We start from the raw sequence: 26,731 nt of genomic DNA on the forward strand, positions 1-26,731 counted from the left end.
TTAGTGTCTGTTCTTTAGAATTTAGTCTCTTTACGTGGCAGCTTCTGTAATGTGTATACCAGTGCTTTTTTCTTGACATTCTTTCAGTTTCTTTCCAGAATACCTCCCTTAAAGCTTCATGGAAGGACATTTCACCTTGACTTGAAGCTAATACTGGCCCTGGTGAATTTAGTGCTATTGGATCACTAAGCAATGCCTTTATCTTTTGGATTCATATGTGAGTGAAAGCAATTGTTTTCCATGCTGAGCAATCCCGTACCTTTAGGCAACAGCTCTTGCTGCAGGGAAGAGAGTGTACAGATAAAATGAATCCATTCAATCACAGATTCCAGATCAATTAGACTCTACTGGATACTTGGCTGTCTTTAGCTCAAGTGTCAGCATGCTAAACCAGAAGAAGGTTATCCTGCTTTTATGGCTGAAAGCACATCAGTGCACCAGTCTCAGAAGGCAATAAAGTCCTCTGCTGAAAGGCAAAGGATACATTCAATAAAATCCAGCTACTGCATCTCCCAACATATCTAGTTTAGTAGCTACTTTAAAAACAAAAACTGGAGCAGCTTTTTTTTTTTTTTTTTCCTCCTTGACCTATATGAATACATTAGTAAGCGTGTGTTGACAGGGCATGACCAGTAACCATGGTGTTCCTTAGCAGAATTTGTACCCACTCTACCATGACCACCTTAAGGAACAAGTTCGGAACTTGGAAGTGTATGGTTATTGTGGTCTGTTTTACAAACAGGGATAACACACAATGATTTTACAGTACCAGGAAAATGCACACAGTGATGTCACAGTAGATAGATGAACACGGTGATGTCACAGTACAGGGATAATAAATACAGTAATGTCACTATATAGGGATAATGCACACTTTGACATAACAGAACAGGGATAATGCGCACACAAAAACTGACATCACTGACTGGTACCCCACATAATATGAGTGCTGCGACTAGTGATTGGCTGCAGCAGTTGTGTCAGCAACTTCATTTTCGGCCTGAACAGCACGTGCATGGGATGGGAAGTGCAAATATTAATTGAAGTAGACAATAATTTATATATAATTTAATAGTATCTGGAATGCACACAATGGACAATTGTAGATGCAGTTTTTGCAGCTAAAATCAGGAGGGTTTTTTTTTTTTTTTTTGGGGGGGGGGGAGTGGAGTAACAGCTGTCCTATATACTTTCACCCACTTTGCGATCCACACCTGGTTTTGACTTCAAAATCTGCATCTGAAAACCTGTACTTGTAAACACAGCCTTATAGCAAAATAATTAATTGTTTGGATTATGGTTGAAATCTCAAAGGAAATGTAAGCAAGCGTAAAGAATACTGAAACTTCATGTAGCCCTTGGGGTTTGAAAGCTCAGCCGCAGTGCTGCAAGCTACTAGTGCCCTGCTGTCTAGAGGGTCAATATATACAAACAAACCTGTTGTCACCCTGACTGTTCTGTATGCAACACAAATGTTTCACAGCGCCTTCATAAAACTTTTACCAATTAAAATATTTGAGTCTGATTGACATAATTATTCCCGGTAATGTGCTGCGGAGCATTAGCTGCTCTAATCTCTTGCAGAGGGGGGGATTGTGACCATTTATAGCTACTAATCTGAACACTGAAACCAGTTGCTTCCAATATCTCTTTGGTATAATAATAGATAATGATTTTATGCAAAATGAGGGCGCTGGTAAATGACTGCAGTTGTTTTGCATCTTGTCCTCATTATATAATACACAAAACTAAAAGATTTTAACAAAACAGACAATAAAAAGTCATTTTCTGTTAATGCCAAACAAAATAAAATCATGATACCACAAGATGAGTTTCCTTGAAGCATAGTCCAAGAATATGTGAATCAATATCTTGTTTTATTATGGATAATTAGGCTGGTATTATTATTCAGCAGATCCTAGTAAGAAGACGCACCCACTTCTTCCTCCAGCACTAGCTGAATGTGTTATTGTGGATACCACTTGCTGTGCATGTGTTCATTAGGCAACATATTCCTCAAGGCTTATGGCTGCCTACACACTTCTGCTTGCTCCCCCTGTATTATTTGATTCCTTACAGTTTGCAAATGTAATTTTCTTTTTTGTATTGACCTGAGACTCAATGAATTTCAAAGCAGAATTGTGGATAAAAATGCAGTTTAAAAGCAGCGTGAATCCCCCCAGTAGTTAACATGCACAACCGGTTTTTTGCATGTAATTGTCAGCTGACTTGTAATGCTTATGTTTCAGATTCTTATTCTTATTACCTCTTTTATCTTGGACTATAGAGACTTTGACCATAGAGACTACTGCTCATATGCAGCCGCATGACTCTTCATATTTTATTATTTGTATATCATACACCGGCTACACTTAGGATTTATCTTATACAATTCCTGTTGGTATTAAGAAACAAACCTTGAAAGGTACCTGATTGTTCAGCAAAAGATTACATATCTGCTGGGCAATCTTTGCTTTTTGGATGCTGTCCAATCAGTTTTTCTGTTGCTAATAGCCTCATTATGGCTGCAGCACATTTTGCATTTCTCTCTGAGGGGGTGTATACAATACAGAGCAGTCTGTCCTCTTCCACATCCATTACTACTATTACTAGTTTATTTATATTTAATTCTGCCAGAAGTAACTGTAAAATAGCAAATAAATAAGAAAAATCAAAGTGAACATCTTATAAGAGGGGACACTGGACTCCAAATCTTGGTTATGATGCAGCTGAAAAGGTCACTAGGCATAGATAAAGAGAAATTTAAGCACTTTCAGGAAAGCTTCTTACATTCTTACAGTCTATGACTATAACCTCCAATCACGAATAAAACAAACTGCTAGTCAGAAGATACTCCCTCTTTGCACTCATTGATAACTTTGAGAAGTTGCAGACTGCTCTCTGAGCAGTCTCGAGGCAGGGAGCAAAAAGCAGCAGATCTGTGTGCAAACATGCAGAGTTTGTGAATAGAGACTTGCCCCTTCCCATCCACTTCCTGTGTTCCTGATTGAACCTGTTTGTTTCTGAAGACAGATCTTCCTTAGTAACAGGTAATGAACTGCAAATTAGGAAGGAAGGAAATACCTAGTGGCAGGAACTTTAGAGAGGTTTTTCCAATCCAAAAACCGCTACATATTGAAATAAAGTATGTTACATATTTAGGCAGAATCACTGGCTTTAATGAATTAGACAAAGTTGACGGAAAATTAATTACCATGCAAAATATAGTTCAGAATATAATTGTCAGGTTATCTGCAGCTATATTGTGAAAGGTCTGTGCCAATTTACAATACTTCTCCTATCCACGAGATAAGTGATAAAACAAGAGGAAAACAACACACAAGAATATACTTGCGCACACCCACACTAGCAAAATATAAATGTAACTCTCTTTATTCATGTTATTAGAATAAATAATTCCAGAAAAAAAATCTAAACAATCCATGGGTAATGACATATTTTCTGTTTTTGAGATGTTTCACATGGACTGTGATTTCAGAAGTTTTTTTTTTTTTTTTTAAATGGAATTATTGGTTCTAATAACATGACTAAAGAGAGATATATTTATATTTTGCTAATGTGGGAGTGTGCACCTATATTCTTGTCTGTTGTTTTTCCTCCTATCTTATCACCTATCCCGTGGATAGGAGCGGTATTGTAAATGTTATGTTTTGGTCTTGTAATATTAACAAAGGTGTGTGTGTGTGTGGTTGGCAATGACACAGTTCACACAGGTGGCGGGTTTCAAAACTCCAATTTTATTTAGACGCTTCAGCACAGAAAAAAACACCATACAAACAAAACAGAAGCCAAAGCCTGCCCGGCTCTAACTAAACAGCAGCATGCCTCACTACCAGTTCAGGGGTGCTCTCTCTGGCTGCAAACCTGTCAGCCCTCCTCTTACCAGGCTTCCTTCCCTAGTAATGAACATCAGGAAACCTCACATGAGTGACTGACTGGGAAAAGTCCATAGTGGACTTGGGGTGTGGACTGGGTGACTCCCACTGCCAACTTGTCCAGTCCAGGAAATCCAGCCCATGTAACTTACACAAAAGAGCCTTAGCAGTCTACATTCTGCTGAAATATGTATCCTCCTGAATTTCAGTTATCTCGCCTGGCGGAGGAAACCAAGTGAGATATACACCCCATCCACAATTTTACCATACTCTTTACCACAAGATATATATATATTTATATATTGCTAATGTCGGCGTGTGCATCTGTTTTCTTGTGCGTTGCCTCCTTGTGATACATTGACGATCGTTAAATATAGCAACCTGTGTTTTATTATTTATAGTATTTCTAGGCAGTGCCAGCCACATACTCTATTGTATGTTGATAAATTCTTGATGCATGTGGTTTCAATCACTGGGGACTACATCAATCATAAGAGATGGACCCGCTGATTCATTCATATCTTGCCAAAGAAAAATACTCCGTCATCTCAGGAGCTGGATGATGTTTTGCTTAATTCTGAAATTTTCCTGTATAAATCTTGTAGAGCACACAAGTGGTTTTCTAGTAACAAAATGATTACTTTATTCTGATGATCTAGCTACATCAGTCCAACACCCGGGCCCCACACAGATCAGCTCTTCTAGCATCATTTGCGGGCTGGATACTGCTAGTGGACATGAAGCACATGCGGCACTGCTCCTATTCTAGTAATAGGAGCAGTGCTGTCCACTGCATAATGGCGCTTCCAGGAAATTACAGCACTGTTCCTATTACTTGAAATATATATAAAAAATATATATAGTACACTGCTTTATTTGTATCTCCTGCTAGCAGTGCTCATCTGCTGGCCTTTATGGTATATGCAGCTGTGGAATTGCCTGACTTGTTTTTGCACAGTGTTTATTGCAGAGACAGGATGTCCTCGGGATAATCCACTAATCTAGCATCATTTAACAGATTAGAAGATTTGTACTATGTGTATCTTTATGTATACATTTTATTTATAACCGCTTCTACAGCTATTATAATGATATCAGCTACCTATGGATGGCTGGTGTGGACATCTTTGCAGTTTATTGCTGTGGAGTCATTGTAGAGATTATGGAGATTATGGTCAAGTGACTAATCTCGCTAATATAAACCTATATAAATGAGCTTCTGAATACACTGTACAGGGATGAGAGGTCAAGCAGGAGGCACACAGGATTAGCCAAATGCCTAACATAACTATGTTCTGAAGATACATTTTCTTATGATTATTGTTTGTGTCATACTACTTGTATGTTTGGCTTTATTGTGTATACGTTTATATGTACACATACACTTTTACAGAACTTTGAATGGTTTTCAATTCATCATATCTGTCTGGGCCAGAGAGAGAGATCTGAGTGTTGTCAGCATAAGACTGGATTTACTCTAGCGTTGTAGTCTATGTAGGAGGTTCAGCCTATAATTCGAGGAGAGAAAACTCCTATAAGAAAGACTCTTCACCCATCGGTTTTATACTGAAATTCTAGTCTATGAGGTCTGTGGGTTTCCACATGTAACCTCTTTTTAAGCAGACTGAGTTTCTGTCCTTTGGGTCTGCATGGGGACCTGAAAGACGGGAGACCCTAATGCTAGTGTGAACCTAGCGCAACAGTGGTATTGAAAACCTTGGGATTCTCTGAGTGGTCAAGGGTGTAGATGGAGAACTAGAGAGGTCCCAGGACGGAGGCTTGAAGGACATCTACAGAAACAGGGTGCAGTGAAGATGTGGTAGGAGTGGGAGATGCTGAATGTGTTGTTGATGAGGTATAAAGAGATCCAGAAGACCAAGACTGTGATGCCAAGGGATGAGAGAGGTCAATTGTGTCAAAGGCAGAGGAGTAGGAAACAGAAATGGAGTACTGTTCAGTATTTAGTAGGTAGTTTGTGACTTTGATTATGGCAGTTTCAGTGGAGTGATTGGGCCAGAAGATTGAGTGTAGTCTTTCCAAGAATGGGTTGGATGAGAGATAGGAGCATAGTTACTACAGTGATCTTAATCCCTCTTTATTAAAATCTCTCCCCAGCACCCCTTAGAGCGTCAATACATAGGTTGTTGTCTTAAAGATGGCCTTTTTCACATCTAAAGTAGAAAAACAGCGAACACAAGCCGGCAACTACTCTGAAGGTATACGATAAAATTAACCTTTATTTCAAGAGTACATACAAAAATAAACAAAAACGAAAAACCCCATAAACGCCAACGCGTTTCGGAACAGGACGTTCCTTTTTCAAGGCATATACCCAAATGATCTTCAAGTCTTATATACTCTCATCTTTCCCCCTAACTAAAAAAACAAGAAGGAGATTGATGAAAGGCACTCTGTGCATATAATGTTTACAGGAATAAAATGTATTAAGTATAGTTAAAGGAACAACAAAAAAAGACATATCTAGTACAAGAATGAATCAAAGGATTATTTGTTAAGATAAATATTTTTATTGTGTATTAAGCATGTTGGTAAAAGCTATGGAGTATAGTGAGTATGTGGCGTACAAATAGAACACAAAGTGTGGTTGAATAATAACCCTGCATTTGTATTGTGAGATCACCTGTGCATCATTATTGAAATGCAGGAAACCGGAACTAGAAAGTTAGGGGGAAAGATGAGAGCATATAAGACTTGAAGATCATTTGGGTATATGCCTTGAAAAAGGAACGTCCTGTTCCGAAACGCGTTTTTTTTATGGGGTTTTTCGTTTTTGTTTATTTTTGTATGTACTCTTGAAATAAAGGTTAATTTTATCGTATACCTTCGGAGTAGTTGCCGGCTTGTGTTCGCTGTTTTTCTACTTTGTATGAAGACGTCCATCAGTTCTGGATGTGCCGTGCACCCTGAAGAATAGTTCCACTGCAACATTTGGACACAATCGGGTGAGATCTCAAAAAAACTTTTTTTCTTATCTTTTTCACATCTACCTGCCTGTCTAAAATATGTAGACTTCTTTTTGATAATGAAAGCCTGAATTTCCTGTCTTTGCCAATAAACCAGCCATTTTTAAGACAGTATTGTCTTAAAATATATGTTCCACTTTAAAGATTTTCTTTTTTCTTTTTTTTTTCTTCAAGATTTAGCAAAAGAGATTTACCACAATTTGTAACAATGACTCAATGGTAGAAAAATGCCATTGTTACTTAAATATTTTCATTTCCGATCTCTGCGGTAAAGGAATGGTGGTATAATTAAGACTGAGTCATGTATGCAGTTTAATGGCTATGTGATGACAAGTTTCTCTATCAATAAGTGCTGTGCATTGTACTGTGTTATTGCATATGACAAGCTGCGGAGACTTACACTTTCCTTACACTGCTAGACCACAAAGCGTAGTCTACAATAATCAGTCGTATAATGGTCATCTCTTTATCACTATTAGGCTGGTCTTACATGACCGTAGTTTAAGACCGCAAATGGTCCGCAATTGAAAACCCTCATTTGCGGACACATTATATTCAATGCGGCCTCTTACACCACCAGATATTTTATCCATGGTGTGCCGGGCCGCAACTGAGGTCGGCACTTTATAGAACACGTCCGCAATGGCCGTAATTCACGGCACTGCACGGACTCGCCCATAAACTCTGAGTGAGTGCGGCAGTTTACGGGCATCTGCGGAGTCTATGTTGCTGATCAGCAACTTGCGGACTGTAAAAGAATTACGGTTTTGTAAGACCAGCCTTACCTGTAGCAGTGGAGATAGAGCCCTTAGTGGGAAGTGATAAGTGAAATTCTTATCCAAGTAACAGAAACAATGAAGAAAAATACTTAGTTTTAGCTTTACAATAGCCGCCTTCACAGCGATAAGCCAGGAAGAATTATAGTTTAATTAGTCTTAAAGCATATGATTTATAGCAAGACTTGGAAACCTTTCTAAAGCAGTTTCTCAGGTAAGACAATGTATCGTTTTAGACATGTCATGTCTTATTGATGGCTGTTGACTTACTATGGACAAAGTCAAGATCATCTTCATGCAGCCTCAGTGTTTAGCACTTTTGCCTTGAGCATGAGAGTACAAGGATCAAATCTAAGAAACAACAATATTTACTTGGCACTTATCTTTTCTCTGTTTTTCATATGTTTTACTTCTACTTTACTTTAGTTTACTTTCCGTAATGAAAAACAACTCCATTAATTTACTTGTGATCACCGTTCAAGATGGGAGAGATGTAAACTTTACCAATTTAGGGCTGATGACTATGAAGGATAGATCTGTTCTCTGCCATTTGTAAGGATCCAATGCGAGCCGAGTGCACAAGAAGAGAAGACTTATTTCATGCTGTATAGCCTGAGTTACTCCATGATTGGGTTGATATTTTACATGGTTTGATGATCAGATGAATTATTGTTTGTACAACGTTCACGATCCCCATAATAATACAGTTTTTTATGTTTATTGCATCTTTTATGGGCATAAAAATGATAATTTCTCAGTAGAATATCCTTTTGTGGATGTGCTGCTGACACTACAATGAACTCTATGAGAGCAGCGGGGAGTAAATGGTTGCCGAAACAATTGTTTACTCACACCCCTTTGTACCATGGCAGTAAATGAGCTCTGATAACATTGCACTGTTGTCGATCTGCACATAACTCTGATGTAAAAAGATCTTTATAACATATCAGTTCATTGACTTATTCAGACTGATCAGGAAAATCAGTAAAAGTACCATTAGTATTATGATAGAGATGGATCCAGTTTAATGAGACAACTTGTAAACTCTGTAAATCGCTGCGGAATATGATGGCGCTATACAAGTAAGCATAAAATAAATAAAATAAAAACTTGCTTCACCATGAAATTCTAGAACCTTTAATCTAAATATTATAAATTAAGGTGGATTTTTCACCGAGTAGAAAAATGCTAAATGACATACATATTTGGATTCCACCATGCACATCAACATTTTAGTTTTGTCCAATATGGCCCCTGGATGGTTATATGTATATTAGCTTTTACTTACCAATTGGAAAGTAAGTTTTTCATTGACAAACACAAGATTACCAATCAAAATCTAATTTACATACAACCTTGTCCCCCCCTTGATTCGCAAAAAAATGCATGTGGTTTTATCAGAAAACCAAAGGCCTTTTTAAAATAATTCATGTGGTTTGTGAAACCCACACATACCCTTTAAAGCATGCAATTTTCCCTGCATGATGCTAAACATCAGGGACTTGGCTTGAAGGGGTGCAGAGGGTGCAATCGCTTTGGGGCTCAGGAACCTTAGGGGGCCCGTAAGCACTGGCATCAGTATTGAGATTGCAGCTTCCATCTGGCCCATAAGCCAAGGAGACCCACAGATTACCCTAACCACACTAAGGTGGATTAAACTCCTTAGCATCTGTAACCATCACTATCGAGAATTCAGGGTAGGGATGAGGCAGCGGACAAAAGATCGCATCGGGGCCCACAAGACTTTAGTTACACCACTGCTAATGATACACTTCTTTTGCACATTTTGCTAATTTTCTTTAGTCTTCCTTTGCATCTACCATGCAGCAAGCCCGTCCATGTCCATAAAACCCCCCGACCACGCACAGAATAATGCCTGTCCGATGGAGACGGGGGAGGTTAGAATAGTTAAAAATAAATCAAATGTGTTAATGTGAAAAAATACAGATCAAATAACCAGTGAGTTAAAATAATAATTTAATAAAAACAAAACAAAAAAGTAATTAAAAAAAATAAAATAAATAATTGCATATGCATGGCAATCCAAAGTGCCCCCATGGGTCATCTGCTCACAAGTTCATTGATTTTAATGGTGGGACTGTGGTGACTATATTGCTTCTGTGTACAACATGAATGCATCCACTGAATAAGCGACAGGTGCATCGGCTGTTACAAGCAGGCTCTTAGGTGTCTGAACATGTATAAGGAAAATTCCACCATAGTTCAGAAAGCGTTTTCACATGAATCCGTGCTCATGAGGATGGCCGAGCTTGCCAGATCTGTTTCAACTAGCAGAAATGATTAGGTGGGAACCTAGCATTTGTAAGATCATTTCAAGGGTGTGAGCATATTAATTTGACATGTTGATATTGCATTTGTCTTAAAGGCATTCAGTAAAAATACACAAAAGCGAATCCTATCCCAGTTCCTTATCACCTGCTTGATAGGGAGATTGCTTTGGCAGCATTTACTGCCAGTCATTACAGGTAAGCCTGGTTGCACAATTAGCTTTCACCATTAATACAGCTCCAGAGGATGACATAGACGCTTGGCTATCCGTTTAAGCATTAGCATCAAACTCTTCCTTTTTTTTCATGCCATAATTGTTTTTTCCTCAATGACTCACTCCTGGCGCAACTTATAATGTAATGTTTATACGGAGCATATTCTCTAATAGAAGTGACCTTTTCAGGCTGGTGATGAGAGTTTAAGGTTAATTCATCCCATTCTCTGCTGGATAAAACATGGAGCTCACGCAGTATATATTTATATTGATTTTACTATTATTATGGGATTCATTAACACCCCAATAAAACCCATGAATGCTTAATCTCCGATACTGTCAAGAAATTAGAAAGGAGGAAAAATGACTCATTGAAGGCTTTACATTGCGCTGGTGTTAAGGATTGCTTAACTAGATCTTACTTAATACGCCATTCTTGAAGAGGTTTTCCCATAATTAATATTTATCACTTATTCGTGGAATTATCCATATCTCTGATGACTGAACTGTCCATGATCGAGTTGTTGTATTACACAGTGGAGGCCCGATGGCAATGCCTCTCTGATAGTGGGCCTTAAACCTTCCAATGATGTTTTTTTTTTTTTACCGTTTTCTTCCCCCAAAAAAATTAATAAAAAAAAAAACTCCCCAAAACTATATATATAAAAGTGTAACTGATCCTGCAAAAAAAAAAAAAAAGCCTTACACAACTTCAAATCTCCGCATTCTGAATTATTGTGCAGCTTTCCACTACATTGTACTGACTATTGTACCACTATAAAGTATTTATTTTATTTATTACGCTTATTTTTATAGCGCCATCATATTCCGAAGTGCTTTACGGACATTGACAGTTACTGTCCCATATAGGGCTCACAATCTATATTCCCTATCAGTATGTCTTTGAAGTGTGGGAGGAAACCCACGCAAACACGGGGAGAACATACAAACTCCTTGCAGATGTTGTCCTTGGCAGGATTTGAACCCAGGACTCCAGTGCTGCAAGGCCGCAGTGCTAACTACTGAGCCACCTTGCTGCCCCTAAAGTATACTCTCTCAGAAAAAATAAGCCCTCATACAGTTTTGTGAATGGAAAAATATAAAAGTTAGGGCAATTGGAAAGTGGGGAGAGACTCAAAAAACAAAAAATGGCTGTGGCAGTAAGGGCTTAAATGAATTTGTCAGGTTTAAAATGCCTTCCAAATCAATAGTGGTGCCATTCAGGGGCCTTTTATAGCAGCAGAAACTTACCTTTGTGACCACAAACCGATGATGTAATGCAGAGAGATTCCTCTTTTTATGAATGTGCAGCTTATCCTGCAAGCAGTACTTTTCTCTCCGCAGATTTCATGCGGAAACCTAACGGAAACCACACGGATCCTATTATAGTCTATGGGGTCCGCGGGTTTCCATGGAAACCACTTTTTTATGGTTTTATGGTCCCCAAGTGGACTTCTTGAACGGAAACCTGAACGCAGATGTGAACCGGGCTTAAGAAGATGAACCAGTCACTGACGAATGTAGATAGGTTGTCCACCAAATAAACATATATCACTGAGTGAAACCTTGGGGGACTCTGATAAAATAATAAAACTTAACTTTTAATAAATACAAAAAGATAAAAAGTGTCCTTTTTTGTATATAAACAAAGAGTGGTCAATATTATAGTCACACTTTCAGATGAAAGACTGACTAATAAATAGCAAAAGATGGCATGCTATCTATCCTCAGGATAAATGCCTTATTGAAACCCTCTGTCATTAACTCTTGAGGTCTTGCTATTGAGATTACTCCTGTGGAATGTGCTATGGCATGCAATTTGTTGGTTGAGGGAGGCAGGGCCAGTAACAGACAACTGTAGGCACGGATAGTGCACAGATTTCTGGCCAATCTTTTTCCTTCTTACCATTTTGTGATTACCACTCATACCAATGGAAGGGGTGTGTAGATAGCATGCCATCTTTTGCTATTTATTAGTCAGTCTTTCATCTGAAAGTGTGACTATAATATTGACCACTCTTTGTTTATATACAAAAAAGGACACTTTTTATCTTTTTGTATTTATTAAAAGTTAAGTTTTATTATTTTATCAGAGTCCCCCAAGGTTTCACTCAGTGATATATGGGCTTAAGAAGATGATTATTTCTTAACAACCTGGGTCCACAAGGATATGCTTCTGCTCCTACAAGACACTATTATTGATCTGAGAGACATTTTCAGCCTGATAACTTTCCTGTAGATGGAGAGACGGACAACTCCATTCAAAGGCTATGCCACTGCCAGGCCCCCAGTGCTTGGTTGTTTGTCAGCCCCTTAGACGTTTAATGTAGCGGCAGTCCATGCTTCACCGAGGAGGAATGATGGCAAGGAATTGCAAAGCTTTTCAGTACATTGGTCAGTTGGAGATTTAGCTATACTGATAGTACATTAGGGATTGCAATATAAGAAGATCCCTATATCCCAAGTGTCACTGCAAGGTAATATGTGTGGGCTGAATCCATTTATTATTTTGCAAGCAATCTGTGCAGCACTGTATGACTAATATTCAAGAGGGCTTTGATTATGAGAATACAATCTATCTATTCAGTCCAATCTTCTATCTCTTGTATTAATTAATTTTCCATTTTTTTTTTTTTTTTTTTAAGTTTTCAGACATTGAGCAACATATTCCTATTTTAACTGTCTAGCACAGGAGACAATGGAACTGAAATGAAATGAAATACATCCAAAGGAGCCCACAACTTGGGTGTACCAGTATTATCACTACATGGTGACTGCTTAGTGGTACATTCCAGCTCTAAACAGGGCTCTGCATAGCATTTAGGTGAATACAATGCAGTAACATCTAGTGACTTACAGGTGATGTCTCCAACTGTAATTGTTCAAGTTTCTCATCTCTGTCATCTTCTAGCAGTGACGTGACTCTGTTTGCAACTCAAACACCTTTGCTCCTTAGTTTTCCAGACACCTGACCCACATCATCCTCACCTACATAAAGTATCCATCTGGCTGATACCCTCTATTATATGATAGGATATAACCACCAGAATGAATAACACCCCAAAGTGCATCTTCTAGTTTGCAGACATGTCCATGGAGTGGAGGCTGTTTAGAGAATCAGGGCTCGTTCACATCTGCGCCCGGGGTCTCCACTTTCAGGTTTCCGTTTCCTGTCCGAAACTGGGCAGGAGATGGAAGCCTGCAGGTATTTTTCAAACCCATTCAGATGAATGTGTTTGCAAAGTGTCCGGCCGTGAGCGCCCGTGAGCGTTTTGTGCTCTCTGTGGTGAAACCGTTTTTTTTAACCGGACACAAAGTCTGACATGCAGGACTTTGTGTCCAGTTTAAAAAAAACGGTTTTGCCGCAAGAGCACAAAATGCTCACCCGGCGCTCACGGCCAGACACTGACTGACAGGTTTCCGTTTTCTGCCTGCAGAAGACAGAAACCTCAGAACGGAGACTGGAGGCTGGTGAAAACCCAGCGTCACTCCCTTCCTCCTCCATTCACTGTGGGAACAGACAAAAGGGCAACCCCATACACTCTCTGAGATAAGCAATGGAATGAATCTAGGGATGGAACTGCTTGGTACCAAAATAATGAACAGTAAATTAGTTAGAAGGGGGACACCTAGTGGCAGGAATTTTAGAGAAGTTTTTCGGGCAGAAAGCAGCCACTTTTTTTTTTTTTTTTTTTTTTTAATAATTAAAGTGTATGTTTTGGTCCAGAATCACATGCTCTATGAAATGGGACTAAATTGTTGACAAGTTATTAACCATATAAACCATGCCCCTGATTAATAATACCCCAGGTGTTTTCTTAATTAAAGTGATTTTCCAGGTAAGTAATTAATAGATGTTTGAGTAGACTGTGGCTCTTGTATAAGTGTTGTAACCCCTTCTCTGTTTACAGTGTATCATTCATTTCATATTGGCCATGCCAAATTTCTCCGAATCTGTCACTGTAAAATGGACAACATGACATATAAATAGACACCATGGTCTCTTAGAACAGCTGATCAGTGGAGGTGCTCTGATCTCTTATTGGTGATCTATCCAGACACCAACCTAGTTAAAAGTATATCAGTTGAGTCTGGTTCCTGGGCCTATGCCACCCCCTCCCCACCCCTGCTAGCTACGCCCCGGGTAATATTGTTGGTGATTGTCACTATGTACTAACGGTAAAGGCACTGATGACTAAAATTTCCTCTTCTGTTGTTTTATTGTATTTCAGGTAATCATAAACAGCACAATCACACCCAACATGACTTTCACAAAAACATCTCAGAAATTCGGCCAGTGGGCTGACAGCAGAGCAAATACAGTTTTTGGTCTAGGATTTGGATCTGAGCAGCAGCTGTCCAAGGTAAGTGCTCTGGAATATTCTATATTATAGAGCTGCTCCAGATAAGCACCGAAATGTTGTCAATCACCCAAGACTTCTGTGACTTTACCTATAAGTTCTTATAGTTCTCTAGACCTTTCCAGCCTTTAGTTAGTTACTTTATCTTTGCTCTTCTTAAAATATAAACTGAGGAGGATCCTATTGTTTTCCATCTCAGGGTAATCTAGCCTATTGCTTTACCATATGATTATATTAAACTGTTTTGCTGCAGATTTTGCTGCCTTTTGTTCAGCCAAAGCAAGGAGTGGATTGAGGAGAAATCAGAAGTATAAGAACTTTCTTTATAATTCCCATTCCTTTTGCAGCCATGCTTGACTTTGGCTCAAGAAAACAACAAAATCTTCCACAAAAAAAGCTGTATTTCTGCAACATGGGGCCCTAGCCATGAGGGGCTAAAAATACAAATAAAAAAGAAAGGAATAAAAAAAAGAATAACCAACAATTGAAGGAGGAATATATCATGGAAACAAAATACTTGCACCCTCCAGAACAAATACTGTTCAATCGGGATACATTAGTTACATTTGATATCAATACAGGCATTGCAAGATTCTTCTTTTTCTATTTTACCAGTACTGTAACAAATACCGAAAAATAACTTGACAAATCTTCTATTTAGGTTTAGGACTCAGAGAAATGTAATGCAGAACAGCATATATAGTTGTTATTCTTATCCAGATGGTGCATGGCCACGCGTAGCTAACCCATATCCCACCATTTACATTTCGATTCTGCTGATGTCAACTTCACAGTTCTTTATTTTTATAGGTGATTTAGAATAAGGGGGCGTTCACACTACCGTCGGTGTCCGACAGGTAGTGTCCGCTCCTAGTATCCACTCAAAATCTGTTACGGACATTAGGAGCGGACACTAGCTGTGTCCGTGACACCTGTCATTCATTTCAATGGGCATCGGGTGCGTTCTGCATGCATTCTGCATTCTTTCTTTCTTTCTTTTTCTTTCTTTCTTTCTTTCTTTTTCTTTCTTTCTTTCTTTCTCTTTCTTTCTTTCTTTCTTTCTTTCTTTCTTTCTTTCTTTCTTTCTTTCTTTCTTTCTTTCTTTCTTTCTTTCTTTCTTTCTTTCTTTCTTTCCTTTGAATACTTGCCAAGTAACAAGTCAGGGCTCCACCATTTTTCCACCACCTCTGACCTGCTATGATTGCCACCATTACATTAGTGAAGCAGTTGATTGTGCAATATGTGGTATTGTAGGGGAATGTCACATTTATATAGTTTTATTTTTTAAAACATTCAAGAAAAATGTATATCTCAAAATTTTGGGGATTGTGTGATGCTTTATGCTGGGGCCCGACGTAGCACAAATGCCACGATTTGCGTTTTACAGTCAGAGTAAAGAGGATGGGATTTTAGCGAATCCCATGCCCACTGTGCGGTAAAAACCATGGAGTGCAGACACACAGTGCAAAACCAGCGTAGCTTTGGAAATCACAGTATGTGAAATATACCTATGGAAACGCCGACGGTTTCCCCATAGGTATAATTGTAACAGAAAGTCCACAGAAGAAATCTCTGCAAACTTTCTGTCCAAAATGCTGCAGGAAGAACCGCTATGCGTTGCCACCTCGGTTTTTCCTGCAGCGCTTTTTTGCTGCGGGACGTCACGTAGGGCTTTAGCCTCAAGCAATTTTAATTTGGGGGGTTTTCATCAGCCTTTCTGCAGAGAAAACAGAATATATTTTTGCTGAGGTTTTCTTGATTCTTGCCGATCTGTGGTGCAAAACCTCAGGAAAAGCTGTTTCCATGAAAAATCATTAACATTCTGCAGTTTAAAAAAATAAAATAAAATAAAAATCACAATGTTTTCTGCCACAAATTTGTCAGCCCTGTGTGGATGAGACTCCTTTAAAACCTCAGCCACCTTTCTGGGAATGTATAACATACATAGGTATGATATATATATATATATATATATATATATATATATATATATATATATTACTATATATTACTATATTTCTGCAGACTTCATCAAGGCCATATATACCCAGCATTTCCATTCTGTGTGTCGCCAGCCTTAAGCTGGTTTTGCAATATGCAGTTATTTTTCCATGATAAACACTACATACTTTAAAGCTGCATTTGATAAAAAAATAAGAAATACTGAAAATCTTACACCTAAAATAGTCTGAGTCGGATTGTGACGAAGGCAGCTTGGAAATAACACTGCAAGTAATTCCCATAGCAACCTCCTACTTGACAGAACATCTCACATACATGTCCTCCTACATTCATTAGAAAATGTTGTCTGGTTTATCTAGACACATTCTCTAGCACTGTGACTTGACTTTTTTTCTTGATTCCTTGTTCTCCATTCATCTTTTCTTTAGTTCTAGCAATGCAGTTATCTATAAATTGGAGAGAAGGGGGCAGAAGCTGACATTAAATATGGATACAATAGAAAGTTGTCCTAGAGATTTACTGCATTTAATATACTGTAATTGAATAAGTTCGGATAATAGTTTTGCATCTATAGAAAAATTATTGGATAAGCGTTATCAGTCAGATATGAATATTCTCTTATGATTATTAATTCTTATCATTATTGTGTATTTCTTTGTTTTTTTTTTTAACTCAAGGATGGTCAAAGATTGATTAGAATCCTGCCAGAATATAGCAAAATCATAAGTGTTTAATAATTGATAATAATGAGATACTTTAGTTGTGGTTACAAATAATTCAGTGATTGACTGGATGGGGAGCCACTTTATATATCCTGCAGATATATACCTATCATTCGATGACTACCAGAGAGAGTGCGGCACCTATTTCATGGTCCAAGCTCACGCTAACTAAGACAATAGCCTATAGAGTTTTTATAGTACCTTTGAGAGAACGTCCTACATGCATATGAGTGGTCAATTTATAACTTAACCATCTATGTTACAGAATTTTGAAGGAATGTTTAGCTATTGATCAGTAACAAAATAGTATAAAGAAATACAGGGCGATCAGTAACAGAATAGTATACAAAAATACAGAGCGATCAATAACAGAATAGTATACAGAAATACAGAGCCATTAGTAACAGGATAGTATAGAGAAATACAGAGCGATCAATAACAGAATAGTATACAGAAATACAGAGCGATCAGTAACAGAATAGTATATAGATTATGGGGATAACGTCTATCCTTAGGGAGAGACCACCTTCTCAGGTGTGTGGAGACTTATACAGCCATAGTTGCTCCACTGCAAAGGAACATGGGAAGAATATGCAAATCTGTCTCCCAAGATGTAAACAGACTATAGAGGGCAGCATAACAGAGGCACTGTCTCCCTGTTTACATCTTGGGAGACAGATTTGCATATTCTTCCCAGAATAGTATATAGAAATACAGAGAGATCAGTAACAGAATAGTATACAGAAATACAGAGCCATTAGGAACAGAATAGTATACAGAAATACAGAATGATCAGTAATAGAATAGTATACAGAAATACAGAGCCATTAGGAACAGAATAGTATACAGAAATACAGAGCGATCAATATTCGAAATGTCCTATAGATGGACAGCAAGAAATACATGCAGATTAATTAGTAAGATATTAACTCATCATATTACATCAATAAGACACTAATTTTTGTGGAAAAATAAAGTCATTTTACAGTATGGTAATGTTTTTCAATCTATATGTTCATCTATTTGGTGTCATTGATACTTGCATACTGAACATATAATGCTTATATTTGTACTTAACCATAGAAACCTGTGACTAAAAGATCTAAAGACACCAAGCAGCAAACTTTGTAAAAACCAAAACTTTTGGCCACGACTTTATATTGTTCAGTGACGGTCAATGCAGCAGAGCCTCATTAAATGGGACTGTTCTGCGAACAAAATGTGATGTCACTGAATTAAGAATCACAAGTGGCACTCGCCTGAGCACCACTACTCCTTCAAGTAGCTGATCTGCGGGGAAAAGGGGGGGGGGGGTGTCCTGGTTATTGAAACCCCACTAATCAGATATTGATGCACAATCCTATGGATGGATCAGCAAATATTCAGTTTCCTGAAATCCCTTTATTCTTCGTTTTGTCCTTTTTTTTTCCTCCTTATTTTTCATACACCTGGCACAACATTTTAATATCTTAATATTGTTGTCTGTAGTTTCTTTTTCCTAAAATGACAGTTGTAAAATTTCTGGGAGAAATGAGGCTGGACGTTACATTGGCGGTGGGGGGTGCAGTGTCAGACAGGGTGGTCTGATTGCCAAGGAAACTGTGCAAAGCATTCCTGAATTAGTGACTCCAGGTTGGCTGATAAGCTCAAAATAAGTATTTGCCAAAATGGCCGATTTCAATAGATTCCCATTTTTATTAGCCATTGTTTGGTAACACAAATTGTAATGATAATATGTAAACCTATTTCTCTTAGATTTTTTATTAAATTAAACTGATTGTCTTCTTCTGCCCCTTTTTCTTCCTCTTCTTTCTTTATCCCTTTCCCTTATCATTTGCCATTACTGGCGGCACTTAATGCTATGTGTTTGGATGCCAGAGAGAAGACTACAAGCGTCTGACCCACATTTCATGTGTTATTCCTTATTATTGCAGCTTCTGGGAAGCATTATTCCTAAAGTCTTTGCAGAGCTGTCGATGAATACATAAGTGTCTTCCTTGTGCTTGTTTCCAGGTATAAAAGCTGCAGGCAGCATGGAGATAAATTCTCCTCTAGGCTTCGAGGGCTATTAGCAGTTCAGCTAAGTGCCCCCCGGATCACACTTCACATCCATTTTTCTAAAGTTTTATTTTCTTCCTGAGAAACAATACACACAAGTGTGCTGTGCATTGGAAGAATACTCCTCCATTCTACAACCCATTGTATCAATTGCCAGAGAGGGGATGTAAAGTTTAGCTGAGAATTGATGGTGCCACAAACCGTAGGGGAGCTGCAGAATGGCAACGTAGTGTCAGATTAAATAGTTACAAGTTCTTTTTAATTGCAGCAAATATTTAAGCACGACAAGGGTTAATCTGTGTGCTTTGTTACCATAGCAACCAATGCATCACTGAAAACTAATGATGGTTTAAGACTACCAAACCTAGTGCTCCAAATCCCTAAAAATAACATAATTGTTTGTCTTGTGCACATCTACACTGCGGCCTGTGCTGCTGACATCACACTATGTGTCGGTAAGGCTTTTGTAGTGCTTCCGTCTCCAGCTCAGCCTTATAACATGGCCTTTTAAGCGGATCTGTCAGCTTCACGCTGTGTAGGTATTTTTTTCCTTCATTGAGCCATGCATGTTAACAATTTTCTACAAATCACTGGCAGCAATTGAAGACTACCTAGCTAGTATTCATGAGATGTGAAATATTTTCATCTATATTAATTCAGCAAACAGACTGACACATTTCTTTGTCCAAATATATATATATATGTGTGTGTGTTAAAATTTAACAAGTCAAAAATTTGATGTGTTGACCCGTCCATCAAAGACTTGCTCCAATTCATCTCATGATGAAGTCTGGGGTAACTGTGAAGATTGTTTACATCACTCCACTAACCTATTCCCAGCAGCATAGTGGTCTGGCACCAATAGGAAATCCGAAATATAAGCAATGACCAAATGGTTTGCCAACTAGCCGCCCTCCCCATATCTTATCCGGTTGCGGCAAATGTCACGGCTAAGTTCAATTGCTGATTGACTCCTTAATGCATTTTCTACTAATAAAAACCCAGTAGTCTAGAAATTTGACAAGCACAAAGTTGACTCCATAGTGGTGAGGGTGTAGGATTTGGTGAGCTGTGACTATGAGCTATGGTCAGTAGTAGATTCTGTGTTTTTAGATCTCAGTCTCATAAGAGATAAGGTAATCCTTTAATAGTCCCACCAGATAGAAAAGTAAAATAAAAAGAGACTCAGGAACATTTAGTTCTCTGTGCGGAGTGATCTTTGCTTAACCTGATGTTGATTATATAGTCTGACCGCGGTTGGGAGGAAGGATCTCCAATAGCGCTCCTTCTCACACTTGGGGTGAAGCAGTCAGTCACTGACAGTACTGCCCAGTGTTGTCACGGTCTCATACATGGGATGGGAGTTGTTTTCCAAAATGGAACTCACCACGGACAGTATCCTTCTGTCACCCACCACCTATACTGGGTCCAGGGGCTCCCTAGGACAGAACTTGACCTTCTAAAGAGCCTGCCAAGTCTATTTTTATCCCTGGCTGATGTGCTACTCTCCCAGCAGGCCACACATAAGAAGATTGCTCCACAGAGTTGAAAAAGGCCCTAAGAAGTGCCCTCTGGACTACAAAGGCCCTCGGCCTCCTGAGCAGGTAGAGCCTTCTGTGACCCTTTCTGTGCAGCGCATCCAGGTGACGCTAGGTTCACACCTGCGTTCATCTGTCTGTTCTGAGCTTTCCGTCTTCTGCATGCCAGAAGTCGGAAAGCTCAGACCGGGTCAGGTCGTGAGCGGCGGTGAGCGTTTTATGCTTTCCGCCGCGAAACCGGATTTTTTAATCCGGACACAGAGTACTGCATGTCCGACTCTGTGTCCGGATTATAAAACCCGGTTTCGCGGCGGGGAGTGTAAAACGCTCACCGCTGCTCACGGCCGGACAGCTTTCTCACCCATTCAAATGAATGGGTGAGAAAGACTCCTGCAGGTTTCCGTCTCCTGCTCTGTTTTATGCAGGAAACGGAAACCTGAACTACGGAGTGCCGGGCGCAGATGTGAACGAGCCCTGATCTGCCCAGTCCAGTTTATTATTGAGGAGCACACCCAGTTTGCTTCTAGGTCTTGACTATTTCGATGCCTGTCCCCTGGATGTCCTTCATAACTGAGATCTTAAAGTGGCCCATACACCTTGGTTCAGCTGAGTGTGCTTGTGTTCTTAATGGGGAAAGTGAAATAAGCTGCTGCCAGGGATCTCTGTCAGCAGCAACTTATCTCCTGTGAGCTGAAATTCAACATGTCTGATCCTTCCTGGTTTGAACAATAGGTCGATACATATCTCCATGGATTCCCTTTGAGCATAGCAGAGAAGCTGTAAAACGGTTTTCCTTTTCCTCATTGAAAACCAGATGGAGAATTCTTCATATTGTTACCTTTTAAAACAAGGAAACCTCAAATCTTATTAAGTTGCCTGTGGTTGAAATGCCAGGTTTATTAAATGTTTCCTGCCTCCTGCCGATCGTCCTTTTGTAGCGTGCCGATTGGAGTCAATCAATAAGTGTCAGATTTGGCTGTTTCTGTTTAACAACTAGTAGCCAATACACCCACAAAACATTTCTGTGTCTCTGCAGCACCTGTGCTATTCCCCATTCATTTCCTGAATGAACTCCAAGAAATGATTCTGGTTTGAGACGAGGCGACCTAATTACAGGATTTGTAAAGTTTTAATTAAATTAGCAATTTTGTGGCCATCAGACAAGTTCAGTGTTAATCAGGCAATGTACCGATTGGGGACAGAACAAGCCCTGAATCCTTCCAAGATTACTTAAAGGAATACTCCTATTTTTGCAAATGAGTCTGGCTGATCTTTGTGTAATATTTACTTATACCATTTCCTATACTTTTTGCAGGAGTTCTTCATGATTTTCAAGGTCCTTCCCATTTTATAGTCACATGACTTGATTACTTTGACTAAAAAAGATATATGTCTATTGAGTTCAACCAAGGGATGGGAATGGAGTCTGGGCCTTGCTCAAGGGTCACATTAGGGACACAGCAGTTACATAAGGACCAATACTATTTAGCTATAAAAAGCTTTTTTAACTTTGCTTTTTTAAAAAAATTTTTATACTGTTAGATTAACAGTTCTTATGGTAAAGAAGCCCTGTCAACTTTAGAGAATAACTGTTTTTTCTCTAGGTAGAGGGGAGTACCCCTTATTTTTTGAGGGGGATTTTAAATGGAACTGCTTTTTACCAGATTTCTTTTTACAAGTCATTTATAAATGTATGAAGGTTTATCATATCTCCCCTTACATGTCTTTTCTTGAGACATATATACAATAATTATTTTAATCTCTCCTCCCGACTGAGGTGCTTCATGTTCCTTATTATTTTTGTCTCTATTTTGTACCTTTTCCAATTCCAGGACCTACTTTCCATGAATTGCTGCCCAGAACTGAACTGCATATTCCAGATAAGACTGTACCAATGCTTAGTACCGTGCTAATAGTACATCCCTATCCTTAAAGTACATGTTTCTTTTAATACACAATAACATCCTACTGACCTTATACCCAGGTCCTCCTCAACAAATGACTCCTTTAGAACATAGATAGCATGCAGTTTATTAGTACCAGATGTATTTAATCCACATATAGGCTAAGGTCCCACGTAGCGAGCCGCAGCAAAAAGATGCATTTCCACTGTGGTTTTTCCCGCAGTGTTTTTTATAGAAAGTCTGTAAAGGTTTGTCCAAATCTGTTGTAGAAGTATGACCATGAATGCAGAAACCTTCTTTCTGTCAGTCCTGATTTCCTTACAATGGCCAGGTTATCTCACAGGGACACTACAGGAATGAGAATATAACCTGTCCACAATAAGAAAATCTTGGCTGCTTTTCTGACAAGTGCCAGATAGGGTTGAGCGATCAGGGATCGGGAAAAATCTGATCACGATCAAGCAAATTTCACGATCGGGATCGGCTAGAAAATGATCGAAAATCGGATTTTAAAAACGATCCTGAAATCTCAAGATTGGCTCAACCTTAGTGTCAGCCTATAGAAAGCATTCATGGTTGTATCCATTGGCAGCCAAACATGACACATTCCATTAAAGAGGATTGGAGAAAATCTTTAAAACGCTGCAACATTTTTGAATACATATATTTGCAAAAGTGTTTTAACTTTTTGTCTACAAACTTTAAATAAGGTTATGCGTAGGGAAAATCCCCTTTAAGCCGGAGCCCCGCATGGCATAAAAACTGCGGTTTAATGGAAATAAAACAGAGTTTTACAGTTCCTGCATAGAGGATGGGATTTCAGGGAATCTCATCCACACATTGTGGAAACATATATGTGCAGGGGACATACTGTGATTTCCAAAATCATTGCGGTTTCGGAAATCACAGCATGTCAATTATAGCTATGGAAATGCCAGCAGTTTCCCCATAGGGATAAAGAAAGCAGAAAGTCCACAGAGGAAACCTCTGCAAACTTTCTGTAAAAGCACTGCGAGAAAAACCAAAATGCATTTCTTCCAGTTTTTCTGTCATTGCGTTTTTTTTTTTTTTTTTGCTGCAGCCCACTAGTGGAGCCTTAGCCTTAACTAGCAGAAAAGGGATCCCATTGAAGTCAATGGGAGGCTTTATTTTTTTTAGCGCTAAAATTCCACACCAAATTCCTCACCATTTTCCTCCATGTGAATGCACCCTTAGAGAAGGTGGTTTATTACTGCCCCTGCCTTTCCTATCACTGTATACACAGCTATGGGAGCCGCCATTATGCGGAAAAAAAAACAAAAATATGTCTTGTCATGTACCAGAGAAATTGGTCCAGTACTGAAGTGGTTAAGCTTCTCCATTGAAATATTGATCATGTATATCTGTTTTCAAACCTTTTTTGTTTTTTTCTGGTTTCGTGTGAAAGTTTTATTTTAAATATTCTACTTTTTTTTTTTTTTTTTTGAGGTCCAGATGTATGGGAAAACCCCGTCAAGGATGTCCTTGTGACTGTTACAAAAGTCAGTTGTCACACTTTTGGTGGACACTGTAAGGTCGCTCATGCCCACAGGGAAACGTTGAGGTTGCATTACAGTCATCATAGGATTTTACTATGAGTCATGTCATGACCAACTGTTGCTGTATAGCTCAAGCCAAGACCATGTTCACGTTCCAAGCCTTTCTCACAGCTGAGGAAATTCACTGCATATGCATATGGCTTTAGGAAATTGTAGCAGTTCCCTAATATGCCCCTTTAGGGATAACAGAACAGAAGAGGCATAGGGAGATAACAGCCAAACTGGCCATGTTGACACTTTTCAGACATAGACTGTTTTATGGCAATCTCTTTGTGCTGTGTTAACCTGCATATTTATGGCAGGTTTATAAGATTATGGAGGGTCATTTTATTTTATTGTTTTTCATAAGAATGTGATTATTTGGAAATACAGACAATATCTGTTCCCCAATATGAGTGTTGGTTTACCTAAAATTAATAAAACCCTCAAGTTGCAAATGCAAATTGTCATAATCAGTCAGTGAAACTGTAAGGGCATCCGTTTTGTGTAGGTTCATGGGTGTCCTATGACCTCTGCCACTCGGCTGTGGCATTACAAGAACACAAGAGGATAAGTAATACGTAGCATTGCACTCCAGAAGGTTATGCTTCTTAAGTAATTTAGTAATCGCAACATTTTGGGTATAAAAACCCTTTATCAGGCAATGGGAAAACAAAATGTAGGGCTAATTAAATACGGCCTGTTTTTTTGGTTACAGTGGTATTCCTTTAAATCAGTCTCATAGCTTCCGCACACTGGCACAAAGTGAAGGAGTTTCATTCAGAGAAGCCGTAGTACATGGTGTATCCCAAGCCGCTATACATGGCTGGTTAACTGAATATACAGAAGTCAGCAGAAATAATGTACTACATTGCCTGGACCCTTGCACTTATCCAGCCACACTGGACCTTCAAATAGACCGGACTTCCTGTCTTACCGTTATTGTTGGGATTTTCTGCTAACTTCTGCTAATCCATTTAACCAGCCATGTACAGCTGCTTGGGAGACATCATGTACAGCGACTTCTCTGGATGAAAATCCTAGACTTTGTGCCAGTGGGTGGAAGGTAGGAGACTGATTTAAAGGAACCCCGCTGTAGTCAAAAGACCAAGCCGTATTTAATTAGCCCTACATTTTTTTCCCCCATTGCCCGAGGAAGGGTTTTTATACCCAAAACATAGCAATTTATAAACTACTTAAGAAGCTTAACCTTCTGGAGTGCGGTTCTATTTTTTTTCTTATCTACAATGCGCTGTCTAATAGGACCTTAAGACCTGAGCTTGTTAGTGGTTTTCCACTTTGTTCAATAGTGAATTCAGAATGGGGATGGTATATAAGACTTGATTGAACCTAAAATCAGTTTTAATTGGGACAAGCGGCTGCCTGCTCTAACTCCACGTCATTTAGATGGGGTCACAAAACAACCCAGGTCCTATGATCAGGTGGTTCGCGGAAGTCAGAATCCCACAATTCTGCAAAATGTCCAGTATGTTGTGGATAATGGATAAGTTGCACTTGAAGACAAACTCCTGTAAGGACTGCGTTGTTCACAATTGTAATATCCTGTTATTATTGTCCTATAGTCAATGCAATAGAATCTCTGTTGTTTTCCATCACATATTGTACGCTCCTGCTGGTGTAGTTATGTATCTAGTACTGGATACATTTGTCATGTTGTTCATATGAAGCTCATAGGGGATTTCACCCAGAATATAAAGTTAGCCGTATTTTATTAGATCAGATGTTAGAACAGCAGCCAGAGGTTACTAATTCTGTTTATTGTGCTTATAGATTTAATTCTCTAGTTTTATTTCAGCAGCCATTTTTGGAAAAGTAAAACTGGAAGTGCAGCCATAATGGTTGTAATATTTCAATTTGCTTCTCAAAAACTAATGTTAAATTTCCATCCATTCAGCATATTTTAACAATAATGAGAATTACAGAGCTCATAGAGCGGCCATTGCAGGAGAAATGTGTAGTCTTGAAAAGACCTTTCATGTCGATGTTACATATTGCTGCAAAGCTGACATTACAACAAATTTAGCACACTGTCAGTTTTACAGGTATTTGCCATCATCTCTGGACAGTGAGGAAAGTACTGAAACTAATGGCACCAATATCTCTGGCACCAGGGCGCACACCTGCAAAATTGGGCATGTGCTGAATTCATTGCTGTTTCAGCATTGCAGTGATTTATAACCTGTCATATGTTAGCAGGCATAGAAGAAGGGTTGGAATAGCCCACCAAGAAACTGGTGAATCCCCCGGTGGGCCCCAAGCTCCAACTATTAATCCTCCTTTTGTTAATGCAAATGCATTGGTTAGGGGCCCGATCATGCTCCTAACCATCCGGATCGGTCCTTTAACCAATGCATTTGCAGCACAGGACCTGCATATATTAAGAGAAGAGGGAGCGTTCCTCTGGGCTTTGCTACAGTAATGATATAGGATGCTCCCCTTCTCTTGCAAGA

General features: G+C 39.0%; 1 protein-coding gene across 2 annotated transcripts in view; it reads left to right on the forward strand.

Moving 5' to 3' along the window:
• Nucleotides 1-26,731, forward strand: part of HOMER2 (homer scaffold protein 2) — a 167,797-nt gene that overhangs the window by 87,015 nt on the left and 54,051 nt on the right. For both annotated transcript variants that reach the window (XM_075273413.1, XM_075273412.1), the window contains exon 3: nucleotides 14,392-14,523. In XM_075273413.1, coding sequence (XP_075129514.1) covers nucleotides 14,392-14,523 — 132 coding nt within the window. The remainder of the gene's footprint in view (nucleotides 1-14,391; nucleotides 14,524-26,731) is intronic.

The sequence above is a fragment of the Leptodactylus fuscus genome, chromosome 5 (assembly GCF_031893055.1).
Source record: "Leptodactylus fuscus isolate aLepFus1 chromosome 5, aLepFus1.hap2, whole genome shotgun sequence".
Classification (NCBI taxonomy): Eukaryota; Metazoa; Chordata; class Amphibia; order Anura; family Leptodactylidae; genus Leptodactylus; species Leptodactylus fuscus.